This window comes from Dryobates pubescens, chromosome 13 (assembly GCF_014839835.1).
Source record: "Dryobates pubescens isolate bDryPub1 chromosome 13, bDryPub1.pri, whole genome shotgun sequence".
Classification (NCBI taxonomy): domain Eukaryota; kingdom Metazoa; phylum Chordata; class Aves; order Piciformes; family Picidae; genus Dryobates; species Dryobates pubescens.
Genome location: NC_071624.1, coordinates 3,478,455 through 3,502,920, shown reverse-complemented (window position 1 = coordinate 3,502,920; position 24,466 = coordinate 3,478,455). Strand labels below are relative to the sequence as shown.

Sequence of the window (24,466 nt, the reverse complement as noted above, 5' to 3'; positions counted from 1 at the left end):
GTGTTTTTTTTGGGGGGTAGGGGAGAGGGTTATGTGTTTTTATTTCTCAAATTAAATGCAAACTTACTCCTCTCTAAATAACACCAAGCAATATTAAATTAAGTTCAACATCTGTTATAACAGCAGATCCCTGTTAAGCAACACTCACATTTTCATCACCCTGAGTTTCTTCATAGTGGGATGTGAAGCAATTCCCAAAGGTCACCACAAGAGGAATGAACAAGAACTGTAACAGGATAGGTACAAGGAATCTGATGGGGAAGAAATGGAAAAGCACCTAATGCTGATTTAATTTTGGGCACATTTATCTTAATAGTCAATAGTAAACAGACATAGTAAGTAGCATACACACCTTTATCACTTGTTTTTTTCCAAACAGATCTACTCCTTCTAAAACATGTCTAAACTGTATCTATATATTATTGAATATTGGTTATCTTTCTTCACTCCAAACATGGCCTCTTGATCAATCCTTTCTTAGGATTGCACAAGGCAATTGTGCCAGGGTCACCTCTATGCTGGAGTTACACGCAGCCCCACCACACACAACTGGGAGACTCTCCTGCAATAGATGGTAGGGACATTTTTAGTGTGAAGGGTCCATTCATAAAAAGCAACAGAAAGCAAGATCTAGCCAGGGCACTTCTGGGCAAGAAAACAAACGATCCTTACTTCTGTTGTACAAACCAGAATCTCCAGTACGAGTCCTCTAAAAAGAGTCTGCCTGTGTATTTTGTTGCAAATGCAACACACTTACACAGCCAACAATAGCACTGAGATTTTGATAACTCAGTACACAGTTATTTTCTCTTACAAAACAGTCCATTTCCTTCAAATAATGCAATAAATGGAAGCTTCCCTCTCCTCCCTCCCTTCAAGAGCTTTCCTTATTTTGATCTTCTTGACATCTTGACCTGCTCCAGTCATGTGAGATATAAACTGGATCTACACAGGTACACTTGGCAAACACAGATTACATACACTAGAAACAACTCTTCACAAGTTCAGTGTGCTCAGACTACACTGAACACTGATTTAAAGAGCTATCAGGCAAAACAAGGGGCTTCTTTTTCCTGTGATACCAACCATCAACTTGAACTACGATATGCTGAAAAGCTAAAACAAACAGCACTTAAACCAGCCTACGGAGACAAAACCTTTAGAGAACACAGTACAGATGTATCATGACAAATAACTAAAACAGTGGCAGCAAATAGAGGTGCTGCACTGAACAGATGGCACCAGTTCAAGTGAACAGCCATGAAAGGAAAAACGGTATGGGCAGGGCAATCATTCAACAAAGCAGCCAGCACAGGTCTAGAATGAAAAGGAGGGACAAAAGGATAGCAGCAAAAGGAAAACCAATGAAGCTGTCTGCTAGGAATGACTTGGCTCTTACCGAAAGCAGTTCTGTCCATACCTGCTGCTGTGAGCTCCCAGGGCAACTCTGACTCCGCTTCCTAGAGATAGCAGCTTGTAAGGCAGGTCCTTCTTGATCACCTCTGGGGGAAAACAGATTTTAAGTAGTCAGTGCAACATCTACTTGGATTTCCCATGCCCCCACCCACCAGGGCCACTTCATCCAAACACCCTGTTCAAGCTCCCAGCTTGAGCACTCCTCCTTTCAAGGAAAATTTGTGATTTGTTTGATTATAAATTACCCTTCACCTTGTAACTTGTGATCTTACTGTCAGTGAGGGAGAAAAATACTAACATTTCATATAAAGGCTCAAACAGGTGTAGTCTCTGGTGGGGGCTATAAAAGACCAACTACTTTTGTCTGCAAGGCAAGTATGTTCCTGGCAGGAAATCAGATTTTTTCCATAATTTTTGTAATCAAACCCATCTGAAGAACTCTGCATCAAAAGCTCATGAACATTTCATGCTTTTTTTTTCCTGTAAAGGTAGCATAATCTCTTGACACTTGCCATTTCATGTAACTTGGCATATTGCCTGTTAAAAACAGAGGCAGACAGCTTCAAACAGGATATCCTAAGAGAAGAATTACCAACTGCACACACTGTTAGCTCCTGAAATGCAGAGAGAAGGGAAGCGTCCAATATTATTGAGGATTCACTTCCAAGTCCTCTTTCTAGACATGATGCAGACAATAGCATCTCCTTGCTTTGCCCCTGATCATGCAAAAAACAGAACAGAACCAACAGTGTTACAAATAGGCAAGAGAGGCTACCAACAATTCATATATATTACAGCACTTTGTCTTAATTCCTTTAAAATGCTTTTGCAACCAGAGGTTTTCGCGATTTGAGAAAGCTGACCCCCTCTATGGCAATGAAGGAGCACAGATACACAACCACAAAAAAACCTGATCTTCTTCAGTGACACAGTAGAGAGCACACAATTTTCTTCAAAATTTTATTTCAATTTAAATTATGGGGCCAGCCAGATTTTTTTGGGGGGTAAGAAATGCATTTTCCTCAGGAGAAATTAAATGCTACCGCAGAAGAATTACAACTGTATACATCTCTCATTAAAAAAAGAAAGCCAAACCAAAAACTGCTGACATTTAAATAACTTTTAGAAACACCCTTAAGCCTTCGAGCAGAGAAGAAACCACTGCCAGAACAAGAGTTTTTTTTAATACGAAGAGCACGTCAAATGAGCTTTAATTTAAATACAACTCCTTTTCGAAAGCCAACATTCAAATGTTTCCACATATTAAAAAAGTCACCACAGCCATTTTTACCAAGGCCTAATAGAGAGTAACCTCTGTCCCAGTCCAAGTGTTTTCACTTCTTTACATATATAAATCTTTAGCACATCTACATTTTTCTAAAGAGGAAGCCTTACATGTTATGGTGAGTAACTTGGCAAATAATGTTTTCCTCCACTCAGCTATGATAAACCAAAACATAATAGATTGTTAGTACTATAATACCATCTCATGGCCAATTCTGCCTGCCTGGGATCCTCAGTAAGAGTATGCCATTTCCTTTCCTGTAGGCAAAAGAATCGGTTTGCAAAGGACACATTAAGAACCTTTAAAAGACCAATTATAATGTTAAGAGAAGTTTTAAGCGACTGAGTGAAAATGCTCAATTTTCTGGAGCTATATGACTTCCCTTGTGAAGGCTTTCAAATCAGCTTAAGCATCACTTAGGAGTTTCACTTTGCTGATTGTGAAACATTTTAATCAGGAAGAGGACAGGAAGCAACAAACATTTTCTATAGCATCCACAATCAGATTCAGCCATGCATAATTTGAACTCTCAGACTCCAATCGGTAAGTTTGCCCGGTTGCGATCTCAGCGTTACTATACGATGGATAGATACAATTTCAATAACATCATTTAGTTATATTTAGTAGATTCCTTTTGTATGGTCACAGTAACAAAAACATGGTGCAAAATCTGTTGGTTTTTGTTTTTATAAATACTGATAGTTTGCAGCATTAAAGAGCAAAATCAACAAAATGATTTAATTTTGTTAGGCTAGGACGTCTATGAAATTGTTTCTTGAAGTCAGAGGGAGTTACATCACTCACACAACTACTGTTACTGAGTTATTAACTGTAAGGAAAAAATGATGCACTGCAGGTTCCCCAGAAGAAAGAGGAATCGATGTTAATTTAGCATAAACTTTGCCATTTGCAGAGCTGGTGAGCACAATGCTAGTTTAATTGAGTAAGGCCAACATTATCCAGTAAGAACATAGCATAGAGGGTTCCAGTTCTCTACTTCAGCCTACCCTAATTGATAGCACCCCATTACATAAGCAAATACAAAAAAATTTGTTTGGTGGGTTTGTTTTCCTTTTAATGCTGCAGTACTTGAGATTATTAAATCAGCATTTCCATGTGATCTGAAGTATTCAATTACATATGAGCATTCATTTTGCAAAACTCAATATTAGGTAATAGTTACAGACTAATACAATAACATTCCTCTGCTGTACAAATTAAATCATATTTTAAAGAAATGAGCAGCCTAGGAGTTATATACAAAAGAAACCAGCAAGCATTGTTGAAATGAAATGCAAAATGTCACTGCTAGGTCTACTGTCTGAAACACCTTTAAAGTAAAATTAACAAAACCCCTTAGAACATATTTCCAAGTTTACAAGTCAATTCTCAGAAAAATCAGATGTCCAAAAAAAAAAATATCTATAAAGCAGTGAAAGGCATATGTACATTTTCCTTAGGAACCTTGAGATTTCACTCTTTTGAAGTTGCTAAGTTTCAATATCAGTTTATTTGCAAGACAACTTTTATCCCAATAAGCTCACATCTTAGATACATTTCCCCTTTGATTACAAATAAAGCACTGCACTTTTATTTATTTTTTTTTAAACTTTTTTTTTTTTTTAAATCAAGGCATATAATCTTATACTATGGTGCCAGGTATGCACAGGTCACATTGTGCTCATATCTCAAACAAGGTAAGTGCAAACATACAGATTTATTCAGATTTGCAAGCATGCAACCTGTTACTTAACTACATTAACACCTTCTCTCCTAAACCAAACTAGTATCTATATGTTTGCGTTCACGAACCTAGAATCTTTCTTTTCAGGACTCCTAAAACAAGCAGTGTCTTTGAATTCTGAAATGACACAAATATCAAGAAAGTCCACATTGTGCAAGAAAGCAGCAGCTATGTTTTTCAACTTGAACTAAAAAAGAAAAGAGAAAAACAAAAACCGTTCACTGAACAGCAGATTAGCAGTAATGTTCCTCATGAATCGGTAAGAGTGCCTGATGCTGAATATCTAACAGCAAATGCTGAATTTGGGTTTAATATTTTAAGGGTTTATTGGAGATTAAGCTTCTTGCTGTGCTGGTCTCTTCAAATCCCTGATCTGTTTAACTAAATAGGTCTTCTCATCATTAAACTGTTCATCCTCGGTCCTGTCATTCTGAAACTTGCTGAGGAACTCAATAAGTTTGGTCTGGTTCTTTAGAAGGATGTCTAATATAGGCTGTGTCTTGTTAGGATTGGCTACAAACACCTGCAAGAAAATAAAAGGCAGTTAGCATAACAGTAGGAAACAGAAGGGTAAGTTAAATCTCATGAATAAAAGAGCGATGACAGTAACTTCAAGTGATGTTTCAGTCACTCCATGTGCCAGTATTTCCACAGAAAAAACAATGGAGTCCATGCAAATTTTAAACTCAAATTACTTCTCATAATTTTTCCTAATAGATCCTTAACACCACTACCAAGGAAAATTAAATTTGTAGCAGTTTCCCAGCCACAATACCCTCTGTAGAAACCACTGAAGACACCTGACAGTTAAATTCTGTATTAAGTCCATGGTTTCGTGTTACATACAGGATCAAATGTATGCCATAAAGTTCATTGGAATTTCATATATAAGGTTCTATCTTCATGCCCTTAGCCATTTGCTTGTCTGCTGCTGCAAAGTCAGATGGTATCTTCCATAATGTGTGAATTACAATTTAGGCTTTGAAATTTTGGTGACCCGACTAAAATACTACCATGTTTCATAGATCATGCAGCACAACCAAAACACTTTTGAACTTCAGGGTGCTTCAGGATTTCACATGAAATCGTGCATTCCTCTTTATCTTACTGCACTTCATCTTTCCTAATTCCAACATTTTCTAAGAGAAATTTACACTGGCAATCCAAAGTGGTTTGTGAAACGTTTTGTGAAGACACAAAGAGAGCTATTTGTAAAGACCGGCATAACAAAGACAAACATTAGCTCTCTAACTGCTTAACAAACTTTAAGACAAACTCCATTTAGGCTCAGCTAAGTAGCTAACTTATGTCAGGTTCCTCTGTGGGGTTCCCTTGTTGTTTGTTTTATTGCAGGGGGTTTAAAACATACCTTAAACACATGAAAGGCCTCGAATTGAATGTTACGACTCTTGTCTCGTAGAAGGTTCATCATTAGCTTGAGATTTTCAGGTTTACTGATGTACTTTGTCATAATTGTGAAGTTGTGTCGATCCAATAACAATTCACCCAGAAGCTAAAAGTGGACATAAGAAAATCTTTCAGAATGTTTTTCAGAATTTATTTTCTCAATTCAAATGCCCTCAATTCCTAAGTGCAGGGTGCATTTTTCTCTATTGTTTTTCTCAAGAAGCAGAAAAAGGTCTTTTGTTTCCCCCTTGTTATGAACTGGATTTGAACGAGAAGTCTTTCAGTCTTTCCCACCCCACCCCCCATGTTTTCATTATTTTTTTCATTTATAAAGAAGGCATCTCTCACCAATAAAGACATCATTCAAAAAAATTAAATCAGTACTTCAAATAAGAAATATTTACACTTCTTTTGCTACTTTGCTCGTCCAAAAGCGAGTAAAAGGATATTCCCCACGAGGACCACCCTTGCAACAAGTTATGTACCATATTTCCATTCATTATTGCTCTAGTCACATAATGTGAACCTCTCTTAAATTACTTTAATGTGTCTGGATTTGTTGACAGTAAAAATTAGAACAAAAAGCTAAACAACAACAAAAAAACCACCCACTAAACCCCCCCATAGTTGCATATAGCTAGTTCTGCACAGGCAGAAATGACTCGGGGTGTGCTGGGCACTAAATAATGGGAGGACTGGACTAAAGAAAAGCAGCTGATATCAAGAATGAAAACATTAAAAAATTTAAATAAACACTATCCAAGCAGTTACTGAAGCTGTTTCAATTAAAATCAAGCCATCTTTCAATTGAAGGAATTCTCTATGCATTTAAGAAGAAAATCAAACTGCCTTACCTTAAGTGACTGTCTCTTTGTCACGTAATTTTCTGAATGAAGTAACTTCTCATATTCACTGAAGAACTAAACACACAATAAAGAGCAGGGTTAGGATCTTTCCAAGTGTCATACACACTCTTCTTCCAAATGATTACAACAAACTGGAGGAGATGCAAATCCATAACAAAAATGTAAACAAAACCTGAAATCTCTGTAGGTTCCTCTACCTCACTACTGTTGAAACAGTGTACATGCTTTTAAAAAAATATCTATTTAGCCTTTTAAGGAGGCTTTACTGTTTAGATTGTTATGGGGTGGAAGTGGTTATCTCATCATTTCCTCAGCTATAATAGCTCATGGCACTAAATTTCGGGAGTCCCCAGCAGGTGGAGGAAGGCTATCTCGCGTTCTTTGGTTGACCCGGGTTAACGCAGACTACAGACAGCTACGAGGAAAGGGCTCCCTCTAGTGGGAAAATCAAATCAAATCAACTCCCACAGAACTACATTTCTGCCACCTTGTTTTACCACCCTCTGGATTCAATGGTAAATTTTGGAGCTTAATTTTACTGCTTGGCAGAAATTACAGCAAGTTCAAGTGTTTTAATAGTGTGTGAAAATTTCCCCAAACAAAACTAAGCACGTAATGAAGATATGGATTTCTTCAAATACAGTACACAACACCAGAGAATCCTGAATGTTAAATTGAATCTGCTCACCCTATCGTAATGTTGTTCCAAAAATTCAGCGCTTAGCAACTTGTGTCTTGTAAGCAAATCCTGTAAAAAAAAGGCATAAACCCAGTATGTTCACTGAAATATTTAAACAGTACATATACATTGTCATTAAGCTGTGAGCACGGCTAAGACACTAGACAGAAAATTTTATCATAGACTCAGTAAGGTTGGAAAAGACCTCAAAGATCGTCAAGTCCAACCTGTCACCCAAGACTTCATGACTACTAAACTATGGCTTCAAGTGCCACGTCCAATCCCTTTTTGAACGCTTCCAGGGATGGTGACTCTACCACTTCCCTGGGCAGCCCATTCCAATGGCTAACAACTCTCTCCATGAAGAACTTCCTCCTTACCTTGAGCCTATCCATTAAACAGAGACATTAGGACATGAATGCAGTTACCCAGGCATTGCTAAGGATCTTCATCACTCATGAAAGTTCGGCAATGCGTTATGTTAATTCACACAGGTCAGCAGCCTGTGGAATTATCACTGAAGAAGATAATTTATGCATAAAGGCTGTGCTCTGCACAGAACTATACATAACCAAGGTTAAGACCCACTGCTTAATACACATCAGTATTATGATTACACTCCTATAGCTGACTGGCTTAGGGCAACAGAAAATTCACCTAGGCAAAGTGTCACTATTAAATACATTCAGGTTCACACCAGAATGAAAAGGAGTTTGCTCACTTGAGGAACTGGAGACAGATTTAAAAGCCCCTGGCATAGAAATGCATGTTTTCAGTTAATGCATGGTATTTTACCTCCCGCTTTCCAGAATAGAAGTTACTTGGAACAAGAATATATAGTTAAAGGTATAGCTTGCATTCTGAGAAATAAGGAAGAACAGCATCCAGCTTATTCATTTGCATCACATGTGTTTTTTCTCCTATCCCTAGGCTTGCTTGGCCCAAGACTGTAACACACATCCCTATGAGTTCATATAACTGAAAACGACAGAAACTGTAATTCCCACGTTGTATGTCAATTACCTTGAATGTGGCAAATGCATCTGAAGCAATATCAAATGTTGACATTTCCACATATCTGAAGAAATCATAGAATTGTTCTGACCACAAGATTATTTTTGCGAGGGGCTCGTGCCTGATGCATTCTCTAAGCATTATTCCACAATTTAGAGCAATTTCTGGAGATTCGTACCTAATAAAAAGACAAATAAACAAGAAAACAAAACCCAAAGATTCTTTATAAATACTTTCACATGCCAGCACTGGAACACCACACCACTCATAACAAAACTGCAGCAAGTTCAAGGCACTTATTTCTGCATTAAACACCACTTTTAAGTATATCTGTGAAATGTTACTGAAATCATTGCCAGGTAAAGGTCACATTACAGCCACTGTCAAATACAAATGACTCAAAACTGAGAAATAAAGTGTTTCCTTCATACTCAGAATCACGATGTTTTGTTCATATTGTTGGGACTGCAGACACCTGGAAATGGAGCAAGTGATTTCTGCCTGGGAAGCTGCTTAAGCATGACAGCAGTTACATAAAGCTCTCCATGATAAGAACTTAAAGGGTTAACAACATTGGACACAAATTTGTGCCTTCTCTTTCATTATACCATTTTCCAGCATCACCAGTTAGTCTATACATCACAAGCTTCAAGGTTAGAATAGACTAGACTAGACCAGACTAGACCAGACCAGGTTGGAAGAGACCTTCAAGATCATCGTGTCCAACCTATCATCCAACACCACCCAATCAACTAAACCATGCGACCAAACACCCTATCAAGACTCCTCCTGAACACCTCCAGTGATGGTGACTCCACCACCTCCTTGGGCAGCCCATTCCAATGGGCAATCACTCTCTCTGTGTAAAACTTCCTCCTAACCTCCAGCCTAAACCTCCCCTGGTGCAGCCTGAGACTGTGTCCTCTTGTTCTGGTACTGGTTGCTGGCAACAGTGTCCTCTGATTGTAAGGACAGTATCGAACATCTCCTCTGTGCCTGAGCACTGCCTCTAGCAATGTATCTTCACCCTCCTACAAGTGCCCTGGAACATGTCCATCATTGCTTTGATGGGAATGATGACAGTATCCCTGATGGCTTCATTTAGAAACTGCTGCTACACTTCCTTGGCAGTATTTCCTCCTCAAATACTACAGAATTCTCTCAGCTGATTTAAGCATATACCAACAGCAGCTGTTAAGACACATTCGATAGAAACACACCTTTGTACTTGCTAGTAGTACCTTGTTTCCCAAAGCCAGCAAATAGTAGGACCCTGGATGAAGACGGAACTGCCCTTCCAAGTCAAGAACTCTCAGCATGCTGTAATATAAGCTATTCCAGTGGACAGAAAAGTTGTGTTTGTTGTTGCCTAGCCAGCTCATGAGCAAAGCCTCTTAAATACCTTCCTGCCTCTCACCTAAAGAATCCTACAAAGGTGGAAGGTCATTTTTGGAAGGTGATTTAAATTCACCAGGATAATACAAGCACAAAGTATCATTTGTGCATACTAAGCATCATCTGTATTACTGTACAAAACCTTTTTATTAGTTTTCATGTTATAACCCTGCAATACTTTTCCATTTAACCGGTCCTGAAGATTTGAAATCTACTGAACATTTTTCAGCTCCTCCTGTCATTCAAATTTACATAGATTTAACTCAGCTGGATAAAAGATGTTACATTTAAGTCACTAAAGCTAACTGACCATGTCAAACACCCTGAATGAGTGTTGCAACAATCCCTGGCAGAGTAATGCTCTCTGAAGAGTGACAATGTAGACTAAAACATAGGACAAATATGCTATAGCGCTCATTCAGTTGCGTATCAATGAGGCCATGCTGAGAAAGCAGTTTCTCCTATCTGCACCCGAAATGTCTTTGCCTTCTTTTGGAAATTATTTTGAAGAACTGTGAATCCATACTTTCTTTTGTGTTATGCTACAACTAATAATCATTTTGTCCCTCTAACATTTTAATCCATCTTTCCCCCAAAATCAGGGCCACAACGCAGGGGAAATAAAAACCAGAGTACTTCTGGCAGGCAAGTATAGATTTTACACTCATATGAATTAAGCAAATATTCCATATTGCTTCTGGTGATAAACCTTTGGAGTCAGGATGAAACTAAAAGATGCTTTCTCCATACAGAAAATTTCTTGTATGATCTGTTTTCCAGTGGCTTATACAAATGTCCAATATTAAGTAAATGTAAAGCTGTTACAATTAAAAAAATACCTAATATGCCAGGTATGTGGCAGGTTAGTCAGCATCGCTGATGACTGCTAGGAACAAGGAGAAAGGAAAAGGAAAAACACTGTAAAGCTTCCTGTTTAAATGGTAAAAATACATTTGCTTGTTCTTGTGTCTCAATGCTACTAACAATACACAGGCAAGTATCTCACAGAGAAGCATGGCCCTTTCATACATCTTGTAGCTGTTCCAGTCAGTGGAGTGAGTACTCATCCACTCCAGGCAGCTTATGCAGCAGCTTCAACACAAATTACAAAACCAGTACTTGAAACAGATGCTGTTTTAAAATGGAACTGGAATTTTCAGAGCTTTCTTATTTCATGTTATTAAAAACCTGAGCAATTCTTTTCAAATGGAGAGAGCACAATCTCAAATGGTTTTTAAAATCTTGCTAACAGAGAATCACAGAAACATTCAGATAGGAAAAGACCCTCAGGATCACCAAGTCCAATCAATAAACCTACTCTACAAGGTTCACCCCTAAACCATATCCCCAAACACCAGGTCCAAATGACCCTTAAACACATCCAGGGTTGGTGACTCAACCACCTCCCTGGGCAGCACCTTCCAATGTCTGACCACTCTTTCCATGAAAATTTTCATGACCAGCACCAGCCTCTCTACAATGTCCTTTCAGGTAGTTACAGACAGCAATGAGGCCTCCCCTCACCCTCCTCTTTTCCAAACCAAACAGCCCCCGCTCCCTCAGTCACTCTTCATAACATTTCTTCTCCAGGAATGTGGTGGGTTGAAAGGAAAGGCTCTGCTTTGCCCCCCACCACTGAGAAAGAAACCGTGGCTAACTCAGCAATTAGGAAAAGCAGACTATGTATTTACAAGCATGTATAGGAAGCAGATTACATGTAACACCACAAATACAGGGATTTTACAATATATACAGGAATATACAGCAAATGAACTCAACCCGAAACCAGACCCCCAACAGGGGGCTTCCCCCTGCACCCCCTTCACCCCCCTACCTCCCTTCTCCCCCCAAAGAGGTAGAAAAGAGACAAGGACGGTTAGCAGGACAGGGTAAAAAACAGAGGCCTGGTACAGGAGAGTTAGTTCTTATCTCTTAGTTGGCCAGAAGCCCAGAAGCAGTCCAGCTGAAAGGGACAGCGAAGAAAGGAAGACTGAGAGAAAGTCCTGGCCCTGCCGGGCCCAACAATCTCACCTCCCACAATCCTACCAATGAGATTCCTTTAGAATACCAAAATATTTTATAAACATTTAGCCAGTGTGCCCCTTCCTTAAAGGCACAGCCTCAAACGGTCACAAGGCCCTTTACCAGCTTTGTTGCCCTCCTCTGTGCTCACCCCAGCACCTCCACATCACTCCTGTATTGAGGTGCCCAAAACTGGACACAATACTCAAGGTATGGCCTCACCAGAGCTGAGTACAAGGGGGCAATCCCCTCCCTACTCCTGCTGGACACAACATTTCTGATACAAGCCAGGATGCCATTGGCTTTCTTGGCTACCTGGGCACACTGCTGGCTCATATTCAGCCTCTTGTCAATTAGAACCCCCAGGTCGCTTTCTGCCAGACAGCTTTCCAGCCACACTTCCCCAAGCCTGTAGCATTGCTTGGGGTTGCTGTGACCCAAGTGCAGGACCTGGCACTTGACCTTCTTGAAGCTCATACCATTAATGTATCCATGTATCCAATCTATCCAAGTCCCTCCCTACCCTCATACAGATCAACCCTGCCACCAAACTTGGTGTAATCTGCAAATTATTGATGACACACTCTATGTCTTCATCAAGGCCATCAATAAAGATGTTAAACAGAAGTGGTGCCAACACTGAGCCCTGAGGAACACCACTTGTGATCGGCCACCAGCTGGATTTAGCTCCACTGACTGCCACTCTTTGGGCCCCTTCACCCAGCCAGTGCTTTATCCAGCAGAGTGTGTGCTCATCTGAGTCACAAGCAGCCAGTTTGTCCGCAAGAATTCTGTGGGATATGGTGTCAAAGGCTTTTCAGAAGTCTAGGTAGACAATATGCACAGCCTTTCCCTCACCCAACAGTCAGGTTGCCCTGCCATAGAAGGAAATCAGGCTGGTCAGGCAGGACCTGCCCTTCATAAACCTGTGCTGACTGGGCCTCATCCCCTGGTTGTCCTCTATATGGTGTGTAATGGCACTTGAGATGATCCCCTCCATGGCCTTCCCTGGTACTGAGGTCAGATTGACAGGTCTATAGTGTCCCAGATCCTCCTTTGTTCCTTTCTTGTAGATAGGTGTTAACATTTGCTACTCTCCAGTCCTCCCCAGTTAGCCAGGACTTCAGGTAAATAATGGAAAGTGGCTTGGCCAGCACATCTGCCAACTCCCTCAGTACCCTTGGGTGTAGCCCACCCAGATCCATAGACTTGCATGCATCTAAGCAGTGTACCAGATCACTGACCACTTCCTCTTTTATTGTGATGACCTCATTCTGATTCCCCTCCCTGACTCCTAGTACATGAGGCTGGGTGTCCAGGGAACTGCTGGATCCAGTGCTAAAGACAGAAGCAAAATAGGCACTGAGCACCTCAGCCTTCTCCCCATCCTTAGTCACTGTTTGCCTCTGCATCCAACAAAGGATGGAGATTTCTTCCAGTTCTCCTTTTGTTGTTGATGAATTTATAGAAACATTTTTTAATTATCTTTAATGGCTGTAGCTAGGTTGAGCTCTAGTTGTGCTTTGGCTCTCCTAATTTTCTCCCTGCATAGCTTCACTACGTCTTTATAGTCCTGATGAGAGATCTGTCCCCTATTCCAAAGGCCATAGACTCTCCTTTTGTTCTTGAGGTCCAGCCTGCTGCTGTGCCTTTAAGACTTCCCTCTTGAAGTATGTCCAGCCTTCCTGGATTCCTATATCCTTCAGGGTGGCCTCCCAAGGGACTTTGTCAATCAGTCTGCTGAATAGGCCAAAGTTTGCCCTCCAGAAGTTCACGGTGGCAGTTAAAACATTAACACCTTTCTGCTTTCACATTCAAGATTCACAGCTCTACATATGCAACCACATATTCAGTATTGCACAAATCTCCAGTATCCAGCACAGCAGATAATACAAGAATAGAAGAAGAAACAGAAGTCTGGCATGCACCACATGCCCCAAATCATTCTTTCTTTGGTCAGGTTTAAGTTGGTGCATTTGTGTCACTACAGGAATATAAATCACTATGAATAAAAATTCTAAGACAAAACTAAGACTAGGGCATAGGACAGCAATTGGAGATGACATTGATTAAAACAAACAAAAAACCCCAGGGTTCAACTGTTGGGAAATGAGTAAGTTTAAACAGAATCAAATAGTATACTGAAATTGTTTGCATTACCCCAGTAAGTATATTTTAGATTAGTAAGAGTTCTCAATTTCTATTCATATTTCATACAAAGGTGTTCTTTTGGTGTGACACTACTCCAGTTTTCCTTGACTTAGGGGAAGCATAGGCCCTAAGACCGAAAAAAAACACAAAAAAACCCAAACCACACACACACAAAAAGCATAATGCAAAGGAAGAAAAAAACCATTTCAGAACTCAATGCTTCTCCATGACTTAAAAAGCTTCTTACTTCATGTAAAACCATATTTGTACTTCAGAGTGTACATACCCTTTTAATAGCATGAACAGTATATTCTGTTGAGTGCAGATGTATTCTACTGTGGGAGTTCGTGTACCAATTTGCCGTCTGAGAATGTTGTTGAAAATTTGCGCAACGTCTTTTTTGCCCTGTCAAAAACATGAGCAGCAGTTAAACACAGAATATTGAAGTCCACTAGCCAGGTTAATAATTAAACATAATTATCACCTCACTCATTCATACCATGTCACTTCTGGTCAGTCTCTGTACTCTCATCTTAAATAGATCAAATACTCTGTTTCTCTATACCCAGTTCGAATATGCCAAGGACTCAAAATGCTACATCGTGTTGCAGCCACATCATGGGTGATGTACATTAAGAAGGCCAGTTGATGCTTCATCAGATACTTACATGTAGCCTCAATCTCCTGGGCTTGTTTTACACTTGTTTTTGCTAATAACATACCAGTTTTTAACTGTGCTCTTGCCTGGAAGTATGTTTCTTCAATACTCTATTATCCTCCCTCCTTGTTGAGCAACACAGTAAGTGCATGCAAAGCATTTCTGACAGCAGCATTAATATCCAAATTAAAAGAGTAACTTATGGAAGTTAAATAAACTAAAAACTACAAATACAAATCATCCACTGGCCTAAAATGGAAGTCTCACACTTTTGAGTACATAAAAGAAATACTTAAAAGACCAGGATGCTGGAATTCAGCACAAATTATACACAAGAAAACCACAAAAAGACAGCAGCAGACCGTATAAAACGAGGTAGAAATGTTTTTTGATTAATTTATACATATACAGGTATATACACATACATCCCTTATTTACTTCTGCCAGACCATAGCTGGAGACACAAACTGGTAGGGACATCTAACAAAAAGCTGCTTATAAGCACTTTTCACTGTCATTCACATGCACCATGTAAAAGCCAGATTCCTGCAATTAACTTTCCATTTTGGACTGCTACAAAGAACTTCAGGACACTCTGTTATTAGCTCTAACCCGAAAAAGCCTAGGCAAGCATGTACAGAGCCTGGACTTGCAAATAAAGGCCTGACAAGCAGCTCCACCTAAAGGTTCTCTGTGTGTTACACACAAAGACCATACGTACGTATTTCTTGGCCATCTCTAGCTCTACTATATAAATGCCCTCAGTAATATCAGCAAGCTTTTGAGTAAAATGCAGGGCACATATAATGAGCAAGACTTTTAAAACAACTGCAATTATTCCCAATTACAGTTTTCTAATCAACATCAAGAAAAACTGCGTAAGGATAAGTTAAATGTTTACCCAGATGTAGGAGGACTGTAGTTTTACAAATGGCATGTTTGTGAACTGCCACAGATAGTTCTGTTAGTGTTGTTTTCAGGATATAAGAGTTTGTTTGTAAATGCTTGTTTTCTCAATTACAATTCCATTGAAAGCCAGCCCAAAGTCACACCAGAACTCTTTGTTCTGCAATGAGTAGAGCAGTGTTTCCAGAAATTGCTTTACTCAAACTCCACATAATATAGTCATCAACTCTCATTCACTAACATTGCCAGCGTTGCGCTGGATCTCACAATTTGCTTTGGATTCCCCAGCAAGAACAGCATTTCCTTATTATGCTCAGAATGGAACCGACGGTGGCACGCAGTAATACCAAAGCTGGGGATTGTTAGAAGGATGCATTACTAAGTGATCTCATGGCCTAACAAGAGCAGCGCCCCTGAACCCTGTGCCAATAGTCACGATTGCGAGAGGTGAGAGGGACACTGGGCTACTATTGTCTTCTGAGCAAAAGGCATTTTTGTTTCTTTGAGGGATTTTTCTTCATTTAAAAAAACCAAAATAACAAAACCTACAGTTCCACAAGGAATGCCATCTCTCTCACTGATATGCTAGTGCAAATCAGCAGGGAGATAATTGCTAAGTTTGTAAGAGTCATAAGGAGATGGTTGTGTTGTCTGCTTTACTTGGAAAGCAAGAGTCCAGATAAGGATGTAACTTTAAACAAGCCTTTACACATAGCAAGGTCTGGACAGTCAGTTTATCATTATAACACATTTTTTCTGGTTTTCCTCTGTTAATTTTCTGGGGTTTTTTCACCGTAACATTCAGATTAAAAAGCATCTGGGTGACTCAGAGTTCCTGTCAATTAATTAGTTGTTTTTTGCTGTTCTATAAGGAAGCCTCCTACAGGAATGAACGTGAAGTTCTTCACACACACAAAACCAACACAAAAACAACAAACAAAAAAAACCCCACCACCACAACAACAAACCATGTTTAGCTCATTGTTTAATGACCTCAAGCTATAGTGGGACACCAAAAGGAATAAATGCTAGACCTACTCTTGCTCTTCAAGTTGAAGAGCCAATAGGAAATCAAGTTCATATCTTCATCAGCAATGGAGAAATAATCTTAAGTGCAGTAAACCCCCAACTATGGAGATATGGGATATCAAAGTGAACATCTGATTGACATTGTAGGAGCTGAGAAGCTAGCACATGTTTTGAGAACAGGTGTGTTCACATTCATTCTATGTAACAATGGCTGGACAGTCTGCCAGATCCCATCCTTAATAAGCAGAAGTGGTCCACCCTAGAAAGCAGTGTGAATGACTTGCTCACTCTCAAGGGGGAATGGTCATATCCTCATGTAATGAAGCAACACAAAGCCTACAAGCAGGAAACTAGTCACAATATTTTCAAGTCCCTTTAGAATAAAATGAAGAGTTTTCTTTAATGAGAGTAAGCCTGTACAAATAATTATCATTCTTCATTACTAGGAGATAATGAAGGTTTCCTTCGTTAATAATTGGGCTGTGTAAATACCAAGCTGATAAGAATCTGGAGGTCAGCAGAATCCAGATGACGTTTCATGATTTCCTTTCTTCAGCAATTAAAAGCCATCACATTTCAGCATTCCCTCTCTGCTTTCCCAGGTCTCCTTGCTTATTTAACAACCTGAATGATTTATATTTGGTATAAACAGTTGTGTGGGTAGGGAAAAAATACCACTGTATTAAAATTAAACAAAAATCAGAGGCAGTAATGGGTGGGGTGGAGGGGGGAGAAGAAAGAACAGGGAAGAAAGCCATTGTTTTGGGGAATGTCATAGTACAATAGGACTTTAAACTGCTGTTTGCATTGTCAACAATTTGTTTAGGAATAATCAGGGTTTTAAGTAACCTTAAGCAAGATGTTCTTTATGGTCAAGGCTGTGGAAATACATAGGGTTTGGCTCCTTTCCTAGACAACCATAAACTAGGGAAAATCCAACTGTACTGCAATTTCTTACAACTAAATTTTTTTTTACTATGGCACCGGGAAGTTCAATTATTCCACGTCACATAGTGACAAATGCCAGACAGAGGTCTGCATAGAGACATATTTGAATATAAATAAGTATTGCTATACTGAAGCCAACAAAATCTTGGGTTTGGTGACCTTTTTAAGAAACAGAAAATTTAGCAAATGAGGAAAACACAAAAAAGGTTGTATTTAGAGAGAGAGTTCTCTTTCTAAATACTGGATGGTTAATAAAACATCTTTAAATTAAGTATTTGAAGTACTTCATAAATGTTACAGTAATTCTCTTACTTTTCTAAGCAATTTGAAGAGATGAGAATATAGCCATGCACTGTAGTATTACAGTGGTAATACCATAGCTGAACACAAGATAAGATGTTAACCTTATGTACACAACAATTAAGAGTTATTGCTATAATTTTAGTAGAACTGTATTTCCAGGATTACAGATTTACCTACCTCAATTTCTGTATTTTATGTGCCTACATTCACAGATTGCACAGTCTGTATTTGATTAATTTTCTAGGTAGCTTAGGACAACAAATTCTCCTTCTAATAGTTTTGCCCCAATCAAAAGATGTCTTAACCAATTTTAGTGGTAGGAATTCACATGTGTTTATTTTACTGTATATAATAAGAAATGTCAAACTTCGTACCTCAAAATCAATTAGCTGCAAGTCGGCTACTAGGGTACTAAGAAGACCACTGTTGTACAGCTCTTGAGCAAGTTGTGCCACAGCTTCTGTCTGTGGTTCTTTTTCATTTGTGCCATACAAGATTTCCTTCATGGCAACAAGGTTTTTTGAGACCTCCTCAGTGGCCTAAAGAAAATGGGAAAATAATACAGTTAGAGCACAATGTCATTAGTCTTTGTAACTGCACATTCTATTATTCTTAACATCTGCAAACATCCACTAAGGGAAATGAAAAAGTAATCAGGAAATAACAATCTGTTAAAGAAAACAATAAACTTTCTGCAAATAAAACTTTCTTTCTTTTTTTTCTTAGGAACATACAAGCAGCAGAGTTAAGAAGGCAAGACACACACAATTTATTTGACAAGTTAACAAAAGCAAAAGCCTCTTCCTTTTTACTCCCCTTAAACTTCAACATTCAAAAATCTCCTAAAGAGGAGCAATGGGATAAAAAGAACCAAACAAAATTCCCATTCTGTAACACAGAGGTAGGCAGGATCAAATTGGAAAGTATGATATAGAGACATAGTCCTGTCTAGTAGCTGCTCAAAGAGACCAAATGTATCCCTCCTAGAGATTTTACACTCATCAAGGATTGTTAAATACTACATTCCCATTCCAGCCAGTGGGGATGCAGTTTTTCCTTTCCAACAAACAAAATCTCAGAGTTTCCTTTAATTTTCAGGTTCTCTCAGTATATCAGAACAAACTGGCAAACCAGAAAGAGGTGTGCTCAGAACACAGCAATAAAGGAGACAAACAGAAGTCTAAGATGCTTCCCATTTGAAGTTCTCACTGGTCTGACTGCTCACTCAGGGAAGCCAGCCTAAAGAATTCCTAAGTTCCTATGATGGGCTGGAACAGCATTTAGCCATTCAGCAGGGGAAGCAGTTATCATGAAGAAGAACTACTCCTTTCAATACATAGGCTTACATAGCTTAAAGGCAGAATGCTGAAAATGGTCATCACAAATAGCTGGTTTAATTATACTGGATTAGTGCATCACGTGCCTAAGAAGTATGAGTCGTTTGGAAGTGTGCTAATTTTTAGTAATTAGATGAACCTGACAACAAGGTATGCATACACTTTAATGTAAAATATTTATGGTTGGTAGCACATGGAAAATTAAGGAGATGAAAAAATAATCACTTTCTGGATGTTGTCCATCTTAAAAAGGGTATGTAAAAAGGTTTCTCATGTGCTCGAGAGGCTTGAGATCAGCATGACCCATGCACTATCCCAGCCAAAGCCATTCCAGCCTTGCTAGGTATGCAAGTAAGGATTCCCTGACCTTTAAGGAGGCTCTGTATCATTTTTAGCTCCTCCACAACTTTCCACTTTCTAACTGCAGTTCCTAGTCCCAGTTGGCTCCTCCTTAATTGAAATTCCAAAGGATCTTCTGTGCGCTGTTAGTAAGACAGGAAGAAGCAGGTGCTCAATAAGACTGCTTAGATTCATGACAGCTCTTGAAGACGTAAAATGAGAAGGCCATGCTGTAGTAGTTACGCCACACCACTGTCTTATCTGTTTGAAATTCAAAAGAAATCTCTCTTTACTAGGAAAAGGACAGCAACATCTGTCAAAAGTGTAAATACAAAGAGATGCCTTTGATGTGTGGCTACCAAGAAAAGAGGAAGCAGCAATAAAATTTCTATTGCAGTTTGTCCCTGCACAGTGATTTAGAAATGAGATGAAAGAGGAAGAAAGGCAGAGGATCAACTAGCTACTTTTTTTAAATAAGATAGTGGAAATACTGAGGCCATGCCTACAAATAAAAAGAGTGCCAGTGGAGAAATTTCATATCAAAACCTCAGAAAACAGAACAACTCTCAAAAACTTTAATAATCACACTTGAAGGCTCCACTCTCTGTCACCACCATCCCGAGAAAGATTCTGGAGTAAAGGAAATGCTTACAAACAAGACAGATAAAAATACAATGTTTCCAAAGACCAAGTGCTTTGAGATAAAATCTTCTGGCCTAACATGAACATATAACTCAATACTCCAAGAAGAGCACCAGGGCTTAAATTTCTCATGCTCATCACAACTGTCAAGACCATCTGCACATCTGAATGTGCTTCACTCAAACTCAGAATGAAAAATGGCTTTATTGAGAAGTAATGGTTAAAGACACAGAAACACAAAACAGCTGAGGTTGGAAAATATCTAAGGAGATCATCAGGGTCTAACCACTTGCTCAGGCAAGGCCAATCTCAAAGTCCTATCAGGCTGATCAAATTCATGGCCAGCCATGATCTAAACAGCTCCATGGATGGACACTCCATAAACCCTCAAGGCAACTTGTAACAATGTCAAAACATATTCAACATGAAGACAGACTTGCTGCTATCACTTCAACTTAGGCCGAGCTATCATTTCTGGAGACTACCACTGAATACTTCTGAAAGTATTATACCCATCAAGGTCTTTTCATGCACTACAATGCCATAAAATACAACATTTATGTATTCCCTTCTCTTCAACTGTAAAAATCAACATCAAAATGACTAGAAATAAACTCTTACAAACTTTTCTAGAATCTCTCTGTTCTTCTAAATTTCATGAACTCTCAAATATATTCCAAACATATGACATGCAGAGCAACTTTTGCCATTTCAGATGCAGAATGGAATTTTGGGAAGCAACACCAAAAAATGTTACACTAAACATCAACAGGTAAGTGAAAAGCTAGTTAAAAAAAATTCCAGACTACTTGCAACATTTCCTAAGATACTGAGATCTAAGTAATTGCCTAATGTGCTACCTTACAGGGGGGAGGGAAGGCGCAGGGAAAAATTTCAGGGGGGTTGGAAATCAAAATGCACAGAGAAGTTCAAAGTCATCAAAAGTGGAATTAATGGTGAGACATACTTTATATATATTTATATATAAAAAATTATGCATATATAAATGTACATAAACAAAATTCACATATTCCAATTCCATATATAAGCAGTTTCTATTTTATATATACACACAGCATATACATTTATTCTATACAGTATAGTCTCTACATGTATATTCTAAATTTTTTATATTTAAAAGTATATATTCTACATTTTTATACATTCTTAAAACTGAGAAGTAACCACGGAGCAATCAAGAGTTCTAGATAAAAACTCCGTGACAAGTGACATTTCAAATGGAATGGTGCCAGACAATTGATAGCATTTGAGGACAAGTCAAACTACAAAAGTAAAATGTGAAGAAAGAAAAACAGAGAAAGTTCTTATTTCTCTATTTTTATCAAAGACAGGAAGATATTACTTGAAAATAAAAAGAGGCACCCTGAAGTCACACACGAGTGACACACCAGAATAGCTGCATGCCTTTACAGTGACAAGCCATTCCAGTCTCTAGGGTATTTCACTGATATTTCCTAAATTTACTATTTCCCTAAATGCTAAGCAGTGCAAATAGCAAAGACTTCATTTAGACCTGTGGAGCCAGAGTATTTGAGTTTTATAAAACAATGCTTGCCTTTTCTTAGGGAAACAGTAGAAAACTATACAGGAACGTGATGTATTACATTTGGACAGAAGAATCAAAATGCATTATTGCATTGTCCCATACATGCAGTATGCTGCCCCACTGTACAGAGCTGGTAGCTTAAAGAATGGAGTCAATCATGCCTGCAATAGACAACCCACATGGGTTAACAGCATGGCTGAAACAATTATCCAAAAGCCAGAACCAGATCTGGTATGAGCAGCTTAATTCAAGGTCAGAGGACAGGGAGGGAAGTGGAAGTTTATTATATGAGTAAATATTTACCTTCACAACAGTAAATGTGTGCCACAAACCAAGTGGTAGTATAAAAATAAATGCTGATGCCAGACAAAGAGGAGGAAGAGATGCAAATAAAAGACTAACTAATGGGCTAGATCAAGGGTAAGTCTCCTTTATACAAAGTTTTTCCTTCCTCTTCCCTTCACCCCCTCCCCTTGCTGAAAAACCACAAGTAATGGAAAAACTAACAACACGTGACAAATTTTCAGGTTTCAGTTATAAACTGGACATTTCCAGTTTCTTCTCTAAAATCCTAATGGGCAGCAACCTATCGCCTTTATCCTCAGTAAAAGACTGCAGCCAACAAGCAGAGATGCAGTACTTGAGGCTGACTGACAGCAGAGAGACCCCGTCCGGCTTTCACAGCCTCTTCAGAGCTCAGTTCCTCAGCAGGTACCACAAACTTACAGAACATTTCAGAATTACCTGGTTATTTTTTCTCCAGTATTCAGAGCCAAACAAGAAACAAAAAAAAAGGCAAATGACCACGCAACTAGAATTCACTTTTTTCAGATTTTTATTTATAACACAATTTTTTCAGTATTATAGGGCAGAATGTTTCATAATTGAACAAGAGGTGTTGTGGCCACTTTTACATCTTTTGCTTTAAAGAATCTCCTTCCTTTTGATTACAAAGGCCATACAGCACCATATGATGTCCAAGCTTTAAAAAGCTTTCTTATCCCCTTTGGTTTTTTAGTAAAAACCATTAAAGGTTTTACATTTCAATCTAAGCACTGAAAAAAACCTGAGGTATTCTCTTCAAACATAATTAATTACACTTTTAATTTCGAGGGGAAATTATTTGTCTTATTTTCTCACATATCTGTATTTCCAAGTGTGAAACTGCCAGAGAGCAAACTCTACACAGCAGCAAACTCAGTATGAAATTTCAGAAGACCATTGTGCTGCTACTGCATGGTAGGAACTACATATTAAAACCAACCTCCATGTGACACTGCAGTAAAAAAGCAGTAGTTTGTCTTTGGAACCTCACCAACCAGAAGGCACAAAACAAAAGGGCATTTACAATTCATTTTATTTAGAGGAAGGAATATTTAAAATAATGATTAAGAGTTGAAACATCCACTTCAACATGTGCTGATTTTTTTTTTTTTACTCTAATCTAAGTATACATTTTAAATTACATAGTAAGAAGTAAAGAAAATATGTATCTGTGTGCACTTAAGATTAGGAAACAAAGCAGTGTAAGAATATTAAGTATTCCCTGCACCCAAAAGGGTGTCTTTACCACAAACAGTAACCAATACTGAGCATGTACCACACTGCTTGGCCTTTAAAGCTCATTGTTGTTACGTGACAGGCTGCAGCAGCACACCCCTGGATGAAATGGCAACAATGAAGCAGAAATTACAGAGAGAGCATATTTTATAAGAGTCTAATCACTAATAAAATGGATCATATAAAAAGAACCCTGGCACTCTTTTCCCCTTTTCGTAAATGGTAATAATTTTTGTCCTTTATGTGCAGTGAGTTTTTCTATTTCTGTTCCGCTACCAGCCACAGAACTCACCCTTTAATCAGCATGGAATTCTTCTCCAAAGGAAGCTGGAAAGCTACATTGTAGAAAGGATCATAGCAATAAAAGGGGCAGTAAAAGATAAAAGGATGCCTAATATTGAGATGTGGGCATGTAGACATTCTACCTTTTTAATAACGGCTACTGCTCAAACCTTTGCTGTCTTACTGCTGGAGTAACAAAGTTACTCCAATCATTTCTACAGACTGAATGGGAAGAGGGTACAACTTTAGAGTGTTTCATCAGATATTTGCTCTCAAAAATGCAGAAACTGGTCCACAAGATAGTGAAAAACTTCCTTGATCAAACCAGCAAACTGCCACTCCCAGTCACCTCCATGGAAGACCTCTGTATGGACATGTGGACATTGGTGCTGTGAATGTTCAGATTCATCAGCTAGTCTCCTTTAGGTGATGACAGAGGCCAGTACTACCATTACCCAGCTCAGTCTTGTGAATGTCAGTATTTAACCCTCCTCACATTTAACCTAGTGAACATGGGGTGCCTTGCTTTCTCCTTCAAGCAGAATGTGCTGCTTTATGTATAATACAGGATAAATAACTCTACAGGCTGAGCCTATTATTTCTTGTCAAAGAAGCAGCCTTCCATAAACAAGGTCTTTAAAGAAGAGGGATATATGGGATTAAAGGCTAGCAAGAAGAAAACAGTACAGAATAATCTCCAGCTACAAAGCCAAGAAAAGGCAAATGAAAATCTTCCTAGCCTATACGTAGGCCAGAGCACCTTTCTCTCCAGCAAAAAAGAAAATCATCAGAAGAAAAACTATGGTACACTGCAAGAGACCTGCAACATACTGCATGCTGGCACTGGGGTAGAAGATACCAACTGTAAAGAATATTAGGATAAAGATGGCAATTCACTTCAGAGCCAGATTACCCT

General features: G+C 38.8%; 1 protein-coding gene across 4 annotated transcripts in view; it reads right to left on the bottom strand.

Moving 5' to 3' along the window:
- Window positions 1–4,301: 4,301 nt before the first annotated feature.
- Window positions 4,302–24,466, bottom strand: part of CAB39 (calcium binding protein 39) — a 58,331-nt gene continuing 38,166 nt past the window's right edge. For all 4 annotated transcript variants that reach the window (XM_054166547.1, XM_054166544.1, XM_054166546.1 and 1 more), the window contains exons 3-9: window positions 18,198–18,362; window positions 14,266–14,384; window positions 8,421–8,589; window positions 7,407–7,466; window positions 6,707–6,772; window positions 5,815–5,958; window positions 4,302–4,968 (exon numbers count right to left, since the gene is read on the bottom strand). In XM_054166547.1, coding sequence (XP_054022522.1) covers window positions 4,780–4,968; window positions 5,815–5,958; window positions 6,707–6,772; window positions 7,407–7,466; window positions 8,421–8,589; window positions 14,266–14,384; window positions 18,198–18,362 — 912 coding nt within the window. In that variant the 3' untranslated portion in view covers window positions 4,302–4,779. The remainder of the gene's footprint in view (window positions 4,969–5,814; window positions 5,959–6,706; window positions 6,773–7,406; window positions 7,467–8,420; window positions 8,590–14,265; window positions 14,385–18,197; window positions 18,363–24,466) is intronic.